The sequence below is a fragment of the Trematomus bernacchii genome, unplaced genomic scaffold, assembly GCF_902827165.1.
Source record: "Trematomus bernacchii unplaced genomic scaffold, fTreBer1.1, whole genome shotgun sequence".
Classification (NCBI taxonomy): Eukaryota; Metazoa; Chordata; class Actinopteri; order Perciformes; family Nototheniidae; genus Trematomus; species Trematomus bernacchii.
In genome coordinates this window covers 389107-404679 of record NW_022987604.1, presented here as the reverse complement: position 1 = coordinate 404679, position 15573 = coordinate 389107, and the positions used below count along the sequence as shown (strand labels likewise).

At 41.7% G+C, this 15573-nt stretch overlaps 1 protein-coding gene across 1 annotated transcript in view; it reads left to right on the top strand.

Annotated features, from left to right (window-relative positions):
• The window catches only part of LOC117482643 (protein NLRC3-like), a 43007-nt gene extending 28996 nt beyond the window's left edge, over positions 1-14011 (top strand). The window contains exons 14-17 of the mRNA XM_034130817.1: positions 4764-5023; positions 12569-12685; positions 12805-12946; positions 13434-14011. Coding sequence (XP_033986708.1) covers positions 4764-5023; positions 12569-12685; positions 12805-12946; positions 13434-13822 — 908 coding nt within the window. The 3' untranslated portion in view covers positions 13823-14011. The remainder of the gene's footprint in view (positions 1-4763; positions 5024-12568; positions 12686-12804; positions 12947-13433) is intronic.
• Positions 14012-15573: the final 1562 nt, after the last annotated feature.

Sequence of the window (15573 nt, the reverse complement as noted above, 5' to 3'; positions counted from 1 at the left end):
CCGGTCCAACTACTACTCACAACTGATACACTCCGGCTCCAGCAACCCCAAGGCTCTGTTCTCCACCATCAGCACACTCCTTAAACCCTGTGACAACGCCACCCCATCCTTCACAACCGCACAGTGCAATTCTTTCCTCTCATTCTTTCAATCCAAAATCGACAGCATCTATAGAAACCTGACCTCAACAGCCCTCCCCATCTCCCCTCCTGGCTCCCCCCCTTCACCTCACAGCCCCTATCCCGGTTCTCCCCTGTGACCCCAATGCAACTGTGGCTGGAATGAACTCCACCTGCACTCTGGACCCCATACCAACTACATTTGTCAGGGAATGCCTCCCTCCCATCTCCCAACTCATAACCACAATCATTAACTCCTCCCTCTGCTCTGGATCAGTCCCCCCCTCACTCAAACTGGCTGCTGTTACACCCATACTGAACAAACCTGGACTCACACCTGACATCATGTCCAACTTCCGGCCCATCTCCAATCTCCCCTTCCTATCAAAACTACTCCCAACTGAAATCCCACCTCAGCTCCAATAACCTGTTTGAACCCTTTCAATCAGGATTCCGCACAAAGCACAGCACAGAAACAGCCCTCCTCAGAATCACTAACGACCTCCTCCTCTCCTCAGACTCCGGCAATCTCAACATCCTCATCCTCCTCGACCTCACAGCAGCGTTCGACACCATCAACCACATCATCACTTAACATCACTGACACTGCACTCTCCTGGCTGAAATCATACCTCACCAACAGACACCAGTTCATCCACATAAATAACTGCACTTCCTCCACTGCCCCTCTGTCCCAAGGCGTCCCCCAGGGTTCGGTGCTTGGTCCTCTCCTCTTTATCCTCTATATGCTCCCCCTTGGAAAAATCATCCGCCGCCACAACCTCCAGTATCACTGCTACGCGGATGACATCCAACTCTACATTTCCACAAAAACCATCACTGCCACAACTCACTCCACACTCACCAACTGTCTACCTTCAACTGAACAGCGACAAATCAGATATCATCATAATCGGACCCACATCCCGCACCAACACCACCCAGAACTTCAACCTCACCCTTGACAACACCACTCTAACCCCCTCTCCTCACATTCGCAACCTTGGAGTAATCTTTGACAGCCAGCTCAAATTCGACAAACACACAAACCATATCACCAGGACTGCCTTCTTCCATCTAAAAAAAAATTGCCCGCCTCCGCCCCTCACTCTCCTTCCCGGCTGCTGAAACCCTCATCCACGCATTTATCACTTCAAGACTGGACTACTGCAACAGCATCCTGTATCGTTCATCATCCAAAATTCTAAATAAACTACAATACATCCAGAACTGCGATGCCCACCTCCTCACCCACACCCGCTCCAGAGACCACATCACCCCAGTCCTTCAAAACCTGCACTGGCTCCCTGTCCGTCAACGAATACACTTCAACATCCTTCTGCTAACACACCCCCTACCTCACTGACCTGATCCACCACTACACCCCTTCCCGCAGCCTTCGTTCATCAGAAGCGAACCTCCTCTCTATCCCCACACGAACCAAGCTCCGAACCTGGGGGGACAGAGCCTTCTCCATCGCTGCCCCCACCCTCTGGAATTCCCTTCCACAACACATCAGAGACTGCACCGACCCCCCCACTTTCAAAACACTGACCAAAACACACCTCTTCAGACTGGCTTTTAATTTGTGAATTATGTTGTGTTGCTGTTTTTAATATATATATATTTTGTTTAATTCTATTTTATCTTGTTTTATCACCACTGTAAAGCGTCTTTGAGCACCTGAAAAAGCGCTTTGAAATTAAATGTATTATTATTATTATTATTTAGTGGGAATGCTGATACAGCATTCCAACTATTCATAACTTTCATAATTCCAGAGATACATCCCATAATTCATCACATTTTTAACATTGAAGTCAATGGAGATATTCTTCAGACTTCAACAAATCTTCATGCGACTTCAACTGCTAACTGTTCATTCATACTTTCTCTCAGAAACCTCATTCCAACTTTAAAATGTTACACATCTTTCTGACATTATTCGTGTAACACAACTTTTAAATCTGATTCTTACTTTTAGAGATATTAAACATTGTTCAGACCTTGTTAAAGAGGTTTTCTTCAGATTTTAACATTAACTAGAGTGCGTGATGTCACAGCTAAAGGGTAAGAAATCTTGAAATGTGCCTTCATATTTTTTTTTAAAACTGCCATAATTCCCAAACCCTACATTCTTGAGACATAATTTTTCATGACAAACGTAGGAAAACATCTCGTAGTTTGAAAAATGACAAATAATTAAGCAAAAATAATTAAACAAAATGCCTCTTGAGGGCATGAAGTGACAAAAATGTTCAACATGTCTCCATTAAAGCCCATTGTAATTTCAGGCAGATATTTCCTCACAGCAGCAGCCGCACACCTTTAGTTAAACTGCCAAAAAGGCCACATTATTAACCCGAAAGTACACAAAAATTACACTTCAGATACTCAACTTCCTTGACATGCTTCACGTTTTGAAATTTCACAGATATCTGTTATCGTTCTTCCACAAAACATTCACATGTAAGAGGTTTATCTGTCTCTCTCTCTCTCTCTCTCTCTCTCTCTCTCTCTCTCTCTCTCTCTCTCTCTCTCTCTCTCTCTCTCTCTCTCTCTCTCTCTGCCACACCGGTCCATGCCTCAACAGCTCTACGCCAAATCTGAAATCTCACCATATGCCGTTTCCATGGAAACGCATCCCTCGCCATAAAACACAATGTCCCTTTAACTCCTATGAAAATGTTCAAAAAGTGCTCAAAATTCACATTTGTGCTAACAGTCCAGCCGTGAAGACATCTACGAGACAGTTTTGAGATTTCTTCAAATGCCGTTGCCATGGCAACACAATGCTCGCCATGAAACACGATGTCGCTGTAACTCCAATGGACACGGTCCGATCGTCCCCAAACTTCGCTTGTATATCACCGGTCCATGCCTCAACAGCTCTACGCCAAATCTGAGATCTCACCATAGGCTGTTTCCATGGAAACGCATCCCTCGCCATAAAACACGATGTTGTCGTGATACCTATGCAAATGATCCAAACACCACCAGTCTTCAGATGACAGTTAATGGTCCAGCCCTCAACATGTCTATATACCATTAGTGAGTTTTCCTCAAAAGCTGTTGCCATGGCAACGCATCCCTTGCATTAAAACACGATATTGCTATAACTCCTATTGTCAAAAAGTGCTAAAACTTCACATGTGTGCTAACGGTCCAGCCGTGAAGACATCTACGGGACAGTTTTGAGATTTCTTCAAATGCCGTTGCCATGGCGACAGACCACTCGCCATGAAACACGATGTCGCTGTAAGTCCAATCGACGCGGTCCAATCGTCCCCCAATCTTCACTTGTATATCACCGGTCCATGCCTCAACAGCTCTACGCCAAATCTGAGATCTCACCATATGCCGTTTCCATGGAAACGCATCCCTCGCCATAAAACATGATGTCGCTATAACTCCTATGAAAATGTTCAAAAAGTGCTCAAACTTCACATGTGTGCTAACAGTCCAGCCATGAAGATATCTACGGGACAGTTTTGAGATTTCTTCAAATGCCGTTGCCATGGCAACACAATGCTCGCCATGAAACACGGTTTTCTCATAACTTCAGTGAAAATGCTTCAAACGGCCCAAAACTTCACAGGTTTGGTAACGATGCAGCCATCAACGCATCTAAGTGTATTATGGGGTGTCATCAAATGCCGTTGCCATGGCGACAGACAACTCGCCATGAAGCACGATGTCGCTGTAAGTCCAATGGAAACGGTCCGATCGTCCCCCAAACTTCACTTGTATATCACCGGTCCAGCCCTCAACAGCTCTACGTCAATTATGGGGTTTCTTCAAATGCCGTTGCCATGGCAACACAATGCTCGCCATGAAACACGGTTTTCTCATAACTTCAGTGAAAATGTTCTAAATGGCCCAAAACTTCACAGGTTTGGTAACGACGCAGCCATCAACGCATCTAAGCGTATTATGGGGTGTCATCAAATGCCGTTGCCATGGCGACAGATCATTCGCCATCAAGTTAGTTCAAAAGGTTGCAGTTCAAATATTCTGCCGCTTTTCCAAGCCTTTTTAATTTCTTTTCTTCACTCATCACACATTCAAGCCCCCAGTGTTCATGTATCATTTCAATCTAAATTCTTCACTTTCTTCTTACACATTACATTTCAGCATTGCAGTTTAGCGTCAGCTTTTCAGCATAAAGCATTCCCACTAGCAATTTCTTCAGGAATTGCATTCTCTAGTTATTACTTTGTTATCCATCTCTTGCTCTTTCTGCTCTTTACATTGTCAGTCTGGCTGAAGCATGTACAAAACAAAACAACAGACAACAACATTTATAAGTTAGACTTTATACGCCCTAAAAGCTTTAGAGAACTCTTCACACATCTAGAGAATCACTCAGACATGAGTCAAGCTGTTCTGGCTGCAGATTACAAACATTTCAGCAGTCTTGTAAATTAGAAAATAATTACGCATGCTCACATCCAGAAAGATCACAGGGGGACGGAACAATAATTAAACATTACAAATAAAAGGTGAAGGATATAAACTGGTACATCCCAGTGAGGCTCCAAAGTGAATGACATTAGATGAACATTAGCTCTGAGCTAAAGTGGTGTGACATTGAAGATGATGAAGCTGTTTTATGCAACACATGACCAGCTCTTTGCTCCACAGCGCTGCTCCTGGACGGCCTGTTGTCTGTCGTCCACATCACTGATGAAGGCCTGAGCATCTTGGAGCCGCTGGAGGTCACACACACTCATGTGGTGGTGAAGGTGCTTCACCTCTCTTCCTTTGGCCTTATCATCGATACATTGAAAAGGCTTCTAAAGTGGCGAATAAAGGGCCAAATTCTGCTGTTCCTACGACCCCCGGGCCGAGAGGAACAAATACTGGATGTATTTCTGCTGCAGAACAACGTCCTTGAGGAGGAGGTAATGTGCTCACCATCAGCCTATATGCTTGTTTTAAACCACAGCTGTTTCCACAGAGAAGTTGTGGCCCCAGGCTCCCTACTGAATAGAATTGGAGGGATGAAACCCTCTTTAATGGTCACACATAAATGCACACACAGTGAAATGTGTTCTCTGCTTTAACCCATCCTAGTACCAGGAGTCTAGTACTAGGAGCAGTGGGCAGCTAGTGTACAGCGCCCGGAGAGCAATGGGAGTGGGAGGGTGGGGGGTGGTACGGTGCCTTGCTCAAGGGCACCACGGCAGGGCAGTAGGTGAACTGGGACCTCTCCAAGTAGCAGTCCACACTCCATATTTTACGTCTGTTCGGGGACTTGAACCGGCGACCCTACAGCTCACTAACCCCTACTGATAGAGCCACTGCTCCTCTTTTCAAACTTTCTTGGTTGTGAGAACAGAAAACGGTCGTCTCCTGTGTGCTCCACTTCCTACTTGGGGCACCGGTAACTTTCTCGTGCGAACGAGAAATTACCTTGTGCGAACGAGAAAAGTATATTGTGCGCATGAGATACTTTTTTTTTTTTTCCATGACCCTTTAGGCAGGGATGGGCAAATTGGATGGTGGTGTGGGCCACATAATGTATGTACTGGCCACCAGGGGGCCGCAGATTCACTTGGAACACACACACACAAATTCCATGTATTGTATGTAATTATTAACAAATATACTAAGTCGGACATCTTCATTGACATTTTACAATCTTTCAGGGAACATCCTCTAATAAGCTCACTAAACAAATATCAGTTCACAGAAATGTTATTTCATTTTTACAAGTGGCATGTTTGTATTGAACAGGTTATTTAACAGTGGAATAAAACTATTTTAAACTATTGGAAAGCTAGGAAAATGTGTGTGCATTGAGATTAACCATTAAGATGACATAAACATGAAGTCATGAACACTACCCAGACATTAGTTGTCTAACTTGAACCTAAGACACTTTGTAGCCTCTCTCTGCTGACGCACAATAAGGGGAATGTCAACACAGACACCTGTCAACCCGCACTCTGCTGTTCCTCAGCACCGCTTCCCCTCCGTCCCGCTGAAATTATGAATGAAAAGCGTATAGTAATCATAGATAACACGGCAGGGTCCGTGACATTTTGTTTTCATCTGATTTCAAATAAACAAAGTCTTGGTTTTTAGAATATTAAACTTGTTTCGCCAAATTCAGATGATAAATACAACTTTCAAGCTTAAGGCATAATTACAAATGGTAACTTAAATTCACAGCAGGCATAACAACAGCCGGTGTTTCTTGTGAGTGTTTCACCGGGAAACAAACACAATACACACAAACTCGTCACAGATTATTTCGCGGTATTTGGCGAAATCATGTACGCAGCTCGCGACGTAACTAGGAGTCTAGTGGATGGTATCAGTACTACAAGTAAATAAATAAAAAATAAATTCTTTTTTTAATTAATTACGTTGTTTATAAATTAAAGGTGGGGTAGGTAAGTTTGAGAAACCGGCTCGAGATACACTTGTTGTTATATTCCATGGAATGCTCTTAACATCCCGATAGCAATGAATATCTTAAGTGCTTTGACAAAAAATCCATAAAAAAATGTCATCTGTGGAAGCCGTAGTACTGTAAAAAGCACGACCAATCATTTTAGCCGGCCCGGCTAAAGTAACTGGATGGCCTACCTGCCTGTCAGCCTTCCATCTGTGCACAAACTTATCTCGTGCCCTCATTGGTCATGTGCGCGTTCGTGTGTGTTGGAGGAGGGGCTCTGTAAGGAAGTGGCAGATTTTCTCCGGTTGTGTATTTTCAAATTCTAGCGATCTCGAGCTGGTTTCTCCAAAATTACCTACCCCACCTATAATCTGAGGGCTGCAAAAAGAGGAGGTGGGCCATTTGCCCATCCCTGCTTTAGGAGCTCCGTAGTTGTCAACATTAACGTGTCAAAACTCGCGATTAATCTGGAAACCTTGTTATGACATCATAAAGTGGCCAAAATCTGATCAGCTCATTTTCAGACAGGTTTTTATTTAAATGGATCAGGACAAAAAGAAGAATCTTTTTTTTTTTACACAGAGGGGACACATGTTGATGTAGAAAAGACATGAAGAAGTGGATTTTGCTTAACCTGTTAAGCCCGAGAGACCCCGGTACCGGTGTGTGGGGAAATTCCCCTTTGATTCTATTGGCTCTAACGGTCAGAAAGAGATGTCAATCACCAAAATCGACCAATGGGTTCCAGAGAAACGGTAAAACCCCCATTTCCACCCAAATCACCTCAGAGGTGGAGTTTTTTTTGCTAAACCTCTCATATAATAAACTATGAATGTTTTATATCCATGTAACGGGAAGAAACTCATCTAACTGATCATTTTTATTTATTTTTCAAAAGAAAACCCACAATGCTAACACTGAGCCTCTGAATTAGCAACGAGCGAAAAATGCTAACAGATTACTGCACCGAAAATCACTCACAAAACCTTATTATTTATATTTTCTCCACATCCATGACATCGTTTCACATCGTGAGGTGACACAGAATCGATGGGTACCCTCGTTATCACTGAATTATACGAAATCGCGACGTTATAAGCAAAAACAGACATCAAAACATTTGACGCTAGGTAGCTAAAAATGCTAACAAGGTTACCTTGGCTCTGTAGTCTCTCCAAAGTGGTCTTCAATGGCATTAAAACGATAAAAACGCTGCTGAAGTTAATCCATAGGTTAATCCAATGTGTCTGTGTCCCTTTGAAATGATTTCTGATAAACCATGAGCAATGAGACGGATAATCCATGCTTTTCCGTTTCTAGATGTCAGAGCTAGAGTGTAGCTTCACTCTAATGCAAAATTACATGCGCAAAGCCCCCACCTTTTTGTTTCACAATGAGTGTGTGTGGGGGACTCCCCCTTCGATTCTATTGGCTCTAACGGTCAGAAAGAGGTGTCAACCATCAAAATCGACCAATGGGTTCCAGAGATATGGAAAAGAAACCATTTCCACCCAAATCACCTCAGAGGTGGAGTGTTTTTGGCTAAACCTCTCTAAAAAGGTCAAATGTCACTTGTTTTGCATCAATCTTGATACAGGGTACTTATTATATGTTGTACTTTGGATTCCTAAAGCTTTTAGTCTACCTTACCATCATCCAAGGGTAGTTTTCACTATAAGTAAAAAAGAATCTTTGGACGGACACTATAATTTACAGTTTTTTACTATGTTCAATCTGAATTTTCTTTCAAATAAAAAACATCTATATTGATTCTGACTTTTCTACATCCAACTCACAGGTTTATCATTACTTTGATAAAAAATATTATTAATTTAACCCTTTTAGAAGGGAAGATATGGTCATTTGTTTTGGGAATGTCATTTTCGAGCCTGAGACCTGAAAAACAGGGTCAGGGCTTAACAGGTGACCTTTAAATCAATAACTGAAAATGACCATAACCAAGCATACGGATCGCATTGTCTTACTGAACCGATGAGCGGGTGGCTGCTGTGCTGGATAAAGGAGGGAACACAGCGGTGGACCTGGGGGAGGTGGCTGGAGGATATACTAGTTACAAAAAAAAATGTCATTTAAGTGAAATGTTTAATACTAACTGAGAACTAATAAAATAAAAGTAAAGAGAGGAAAACGCTAAGGTGATAAGGATTTGAGAGAATACAAAAAGGGGGTTACAGGGATGAGAGGAAAAGAGAGGAGTTGGCGTCTCCTATGTCCTTTTGTCTTCCTCAGGTAGGGGGATGGGTATAGTAACCCGCCCAGGTAATAAACCTTCTGGCTAAATTTAAACTTTCCTATCTGAAATAAATAGTAATTGTTTCAAATATCTAACTCTAGTGTTTGTTTAGATCAGTGGAGCAAAAAGTCCTTTGCTTGTCCTCAGGTCAGAGCCGGACATTAAGTATTCAAACTGAGGAGTTTTGTCCTTGATCTTCCATTAGACTGTCATAGTGATGTTAGCCATGGCTAGCCAACCCTCTGGTAGTTTTTAGGGATTAGAGCCGGCATCACGTGTGATCGCGTTACAGGAATTGGTCATGTGATTAATATGCATTCATTCTTTTAACGTGTCAAAGTTTCCAGATTAATCGCGAGTTTTGACACGTTAATGTTGACAACTACGGAGCCCTAAAGGGTCATGGAAAAAAAAAAGTATCTTGTGCGCACGATATACTTTCTCGTCCGCACGAGAAAGTTACCGGTGCCCCAAGTAGGAAGTGGAGCCCACAGGAGACGACCGTTTCTGTTATGTTTATGTGGGGAAATGGCATTGGATATATCATATATATATATTATTTGAGATATATTTCGAACTTTGACTTCATTTTAGGGACATTTCGGCCAGGGAGATATTTGTTTAAGCACCGGATTCACAAAACAGGAGAGTCTGTGGACCAGTCTGCCTTGATCTATGAATGAAGAGATGTGCCTTCTATGCACCGCCTTCACTTCATTAGAACAGCTGAAGAGAGACGAGGCTGCTACGTTTGAACCACACACACCTCTACACACACACACACACCTCTACACACATCGAACTGCCTGATTATTCCCCCTATTACTCGTTTTATGAAGGACATGTCCGGTCACCAGGGCACATGATGTGTGTGTGTGTGTTTGTGCTCTGCTCTGCTGCGCTCTGTGTTTGTGTGTTCGGTGTGTGTCCGACACCGGCATTTGTTTTCAAATTACCATGAACAGTAATTTACACACATCTGGCCAACTCCATAGGTATTTGTGTGTGTTCCCAAGTGAAAGAAGTTTATTTAATCTTAATCTTGATTTCAAACCTTTATTTAACCAGGTGAATCCCATTGAGATCATCGATCTCTTTTTCAAGGGAGACCTGCTGCAAGTAGGTTCCACATGAAGACATAAAACAACAGAAAAACAAAAAGCTTTCGTCCCTAAGACAGTCCTAGCACTTGGCACATTTAACAAAACCACAGCATGAGATCTCAGGCAATAGCTACTTTCAATTTGCCGTGTGATCAGAGAGCAGATGTAAGATGGTAGTTTACCCAACAACTCTGTAGATGAACATGTACCAGTGACTGAGCCTCCGTACAGTGAGTGAAGGCAAACCTGCCCTGGCATACAGGGTACAGTGATGAGTTAATACTTTACAGTTAGTCACAAATCTCAGTGCACTGTGATAGGCGGCATCTAACTTGATCAGGTAATGGGCAGGTGCATTCATATAGATCAGATCACCATAGTCCAGCACAGGTAAAAAGGTCACAGAGACTAGCCTTTTCCTGGCCTCAAGTGAGAAACAGGACTTGTTTCTGAAAAAGAAACCTAGCTTCACCCTCAGCTTTCTAAGCAGATTATTGACCTGAGGTTTAACCTGTTAAGCCCTGGGCCTGTTTTTCAGGTCTCAGGCTCGAAAATGACATTCCCAGAACAAATGACCATATCTTCCCTTCTAAAAGGGTTAAATTAATAATCTTTTTTCTCAAAGTAATGATAAACCTGTGAGTTGGATGTAGAAAAGTCAGAATCAATATAGATGTTTTTTATTTGAAAGAAAATTCAGATTTTACATAGTAAAAAACTGTAAATTATAGTGTCCGTCCAAAGATTCTTTTTTACTTATAGTGAAAACTACCCTTGGATGATGGTAAGGTAGACTAAAAGCTTTAGGAATCCAAAGTACAACATATAATAAGTACCCTGTATCAAGATTGATGCAAAACAAGTGACATTTGACCTTTTTAGAGAGGTTTAGCCAAAAACACTCCACCTCTGAGGTGATTTGGGTGGAAATGGTTTCTTTTCCATATCTCTGGAACCCATTGGTCGATTTTGATGGTTGACACCTCTTTCTGACCGTTAGAGCCAATAGAATCGAAGGGGGAGTCCCCCACACACACTCATTGTGAAACAAAAAGGTGGGGGCTTTGCGCATGTAATTTCGCATTAGAGTGAAGCTACACTCTAGCTCTGACATCTAGAAACGGAAAAGCATGGATTATCCGTCTCATTGCTCATGGTTTATCAGAAATCATTTCAAAGGGACACAGACACATTGGATTAACCTATGGATTAACTTCAGCAGCGTTTTTATCGTTTTAATGCCATTGAAGACCACTTTGGAGAGACTACAGAGCCACGGTAACCTTGTTAGCATTTTTAGCTACCTAGTGTCAAATGTTTTGATGTCTGTTTTTGCTTATAACGTCGCGATTTTGTATAATTCAGTGATAATGAGGGTACCCATCGATTCTGTGTCACCTCACGATGTGAAACGATGTCATGGATGTGGAGAAAATATAAATAATAAGGTTTTGTGAGTGATTTTCGGTGCAGTAATCTGTTAGCATTTTTCGCTCGTTGCTAATTCAGAGGCTCAGTGTTAGCATTGTGGGTTTTCTTTTGAAAAATAAATAAAAATGATCAGTTAGATGAGTTTCTTCCCGTTACATGGATATAAAACATTCATAGTTTATTAAATGAATATGCCCTCAGACACTGTTTCCTGCAAGATGTTGCAGCAGTGCCCCGGTACCGGTGTCTCTCAGGCTTAACAGGTTAAAAGAGAGACAATCATCAACCCAGATACCAAGGTATTTATAGCAGGCAACCACTTCAAGTACTTATCCTTGCGTAGTAACAATATCCAAAGTTGTCTCCGGTGTCTTTTTGGCTTTTGAAAATAGCATTACCTTAGTTTTTATCAACATTTAAAATAAGCTTAAGTTCAGAGAGCTGAGTCTGAATAATATTAAAAACTGCCTGCAATTTAACAACAGCCTCCTTAATGGAGGGACCTGCACAATACATCACGGTATCGTCCGCATAAAAATGTAAAGTTGCTTCATCCACATTTTGACCTAAGCTGTTGATATAGATGGAGAATAAAAGTGGACCTAAAACAGAACCTTGTGGTACACCATTTGTAATGTTTAACCACTCAGAAGACAGCCCATCAAACTGAACACATTGGGACCTTTCAGAGAGGTAGTTCACAAACCACCCCACTGCATGGCTGGATATGCCAATACTGGCCAGCCTCTGCTTCATGATATGATGATCGACGGTATCAAACGCTTTGGAAAGATCAATAAACAGAGCTGCACAACTCTGTTTGTCTAAGATATTAGCAATACCATTCACCACTTTCATTGTCGCAGTGATGGTGGTCAATGTAGTGCTTAGTCCTGTCGGAGTGCACCGGAACGAACAACACTATCACAATATCTTCTGAAAACAAATGCCATTGACACACACACACACACACACACACACACACACACACACACACACACACACACACACACACACACACACACACACACACACACACACACACACACACACACACACACACACGCGCGCGCCCTGGCGACCGGACATCTTCTTCATAAACGCAAAAAAAGAAATCTAACCTATACACTTTAATTAATCTACTCACATATGTCCTCATGATGTTATTCTTAATTGATTGTAATTCTTATATCTCTGTAGAGCAGGTCTGTCAACAGGTTGTTTTAAATTGATCAAAAATGTCCTGTTTCTGAAGGTTGTTAAAAAACACAGACGTGCTGTGAACATCCCAATCTCCTCCGACTGTGAGCTGGACATTGATCACAGTTACAGTGTGCACTGTGAACCTGAGGGCTTCTTCATTCAGCCTGAGGTGAGTCACTGATACTCCTCTAAAGAAACACAATGATCATTAACACACATTTATCTGCATGTGGATTCACAATCAGGAAAGATCCAGATAAACATTTAACTTCTGCTTCTGGTTTCCAGAGTAAAACATTTGATTCCAGGTTTGGACCAAACTACCACCCGACATTTCAAGTTTCCCTGACGACGAGCACAGAGAGAGTGGTTTTGAAGGTCAAGGACCAAGGTGGAAACGTAGTCTGGTATTATCGCGTGTCACTGGAAGGTAAAGACTCCACCTGAGCTCAGACCCAGTGATAGACTGGATAACTCTAAAGCTCCATCTCATAGCATTCTCCATTAAGGCTCCATGGCAGCGCATCATTACTAAACACACAACCTGTTATATTCTAAAACCATAATAAAAACTAGTGTTGTGCAGTGGTGAAACAGCGTGGCATTATGGGAGTTGGAGTCTTCAGCTTCTAATGCTTAAGTGGATACGCCGCCATTACAGGAGACCGTGATGAACGTACTGTTACCTTGATTAAAATTACACATCTCTCTGAACCATTTGCGATAATGTTTGTACACAACTCAACAAAATATAAATAATACAGTTGTAGGAGTTTTTATACATTTTAATGAGGAAATGTTACATATTATAACTTTAAGTGAACAGAAATCCCCCTCTGGGAATGTTGAGTAATTTTTAAGAGATCTGTTTAATGTGATTGTTCGTTAACAAAAGTATTTCCCTGTTTATCTTCCAGTTCCAAGGCGTGAATTGTCCCGGAGAAATGTCCGAGCAGAGAGCAGCGTCCCAGCAGAGAGCAGAGTCCCATCAGAGAGCAGAGTCTCAGCAGAGAGCAGAGTCCCAGCAGAGAGCAGAGTCCCAGCAGACCAGAGGCTGCGCTCAGTTCGGACAGAGTTCATTCAAAGAGTGACTCCAACTGTCCTGATCGACCTTCTGGATAAACTCTTTGAGTCTGAAGTGATCAGTGAATCTGAAATGACGTCGGCCAGAACCAAACCCCAAAATGACGGAGCACGAGAGGTGGTGGACGCGGTGCGGAGAAAAGGAGCTGCAGCCAGCAGGGTTCTGATCAATGCTCTCCGTGAGCTGGACCCGTATCTTTACGAAGAGCTCAATTTGAGCTGAGGCAAAACCTTGTGGAGTGTGTGTGACAGTTGAAGTCCTAGTCCTCTGTTTTGTTACCTGAGATACTCATACGTTACTTCAGTATTGCAATTGTATGGTACTTTGTACTTCTACTGCACTACATGTATGTAATACTTTTAGTTACTTTACAGATTTGGATGAATGATGTGAAATATAATCAAGTGTTAAATCAGACTTTAGTTCCACCTGGAGTAAATTCACAAGCTACCCTGCAGTATACAAAGTCATTCAAACTAGCTGCACCTTTACCAGCTTTGAGAACACTTTAATGATCAATCATTATAAAACATATCATATATATTATTCTGAAATGGACCAATCTGCACAATGACTACTTTTACTGTCGGTACTTTAACTATATTTTGATGCTAATACTTTTCTACTTTTACTTGAGGAACATTTTGAATGCAGGACTTTTACTGTAACAGAGTATTCCTACACTCTGGTACTTCTACTTTTACTCAAGAACCAGATCTGAGTACTTCTACTCTTACTCAAGAACAAGACCTGAGTACTTCTACTTTTACTCAAGTACAAGATCTGAGTACTTCTACTTTTACTCAAGTACAAGATCTGAATACTTCTACTTTTATTACAAGATCTGAGTACTTCTCCTTTTACTCAAGAACAATATCTGAGTACTTCTACTTTCACTCAAATACAAGATCTGAGTACTTTTCCCATCTCTGTAGTCATTACAATGAGAAACAAAACTATGTTAACTTAGCATCTCCAAAACAAGGAGAAAGTTAAGTTGATAAATGGAAAAAATGTTTAAAAGATTATATTAGAAGTTTTATTTTGAAATACTTCATAATTAGAAGCTAAGACTCACAATAATTAAGAAAAAGTATCTTGTTTTTTTTTTATATTACATGTGTTAGCCTACAGTATTTCCACAAAAATAAAAATGTTCATTTGCAGACATCAAGTAGCCTATGATATATGAATACACATTGTATTATTGATTGGTGATGGTGATTTTATGATTTTCTTATGGCTGCTTATCCTCCAGGACTTTTTCAAGGCTGCAAACAGAAGGAGAACGTGTTATGTTAGTTTAGTGGTTCTCTCCTGGAGAGATGATCCTTTTACAAAATACAGTTACTCAAGTACATCTTCGATCTTCACAAATCAGTTATGAGTCTTCAAACAAATCGCGCTCAATTTAAGGCGGGGCCTCTCATATGACGCACACCTGCACACTTGCTAGCCTGTTCCATTCTTTGTTCTCCGAATGCTAGGAAGGATTCTTGCCTATAGCCTCTGAAGGACCTGACTCGGAAGGACATGTCCTACCAAGGAAGCGCCCTCGACTTTGAGAAACAGCCCATGTATGAGTATGACTGAAGCAAAGCCCTATAAAGAGACCACCACAAGACGATCAACCATTTTGGACTTCCGCTGTCGCAACTCTTTCAGTTATAGGGCTTTGGTACAACTTAAAAACGTTTAAGTTTTGTTGGGGACTGTGTCTCAGGGCTTCTTAACATTTATGAAACTATTAATGTGTAGCACCAGATTAATGGGAAGAATCTCAGCTAACTGAAGATACGAACCATTTTTACCAAAACAAAACACAAGTCTCATAAGAAGCATCTAAATGACCCCTGAGCGAAACAATTCTAACGCACTGCGGCACAGATAAAGATACCCTTATTACTTATCGTAACTGCACATACAATATATCCGATTAAAGCTGAGACTCCACAGATTATATAGGTATTATC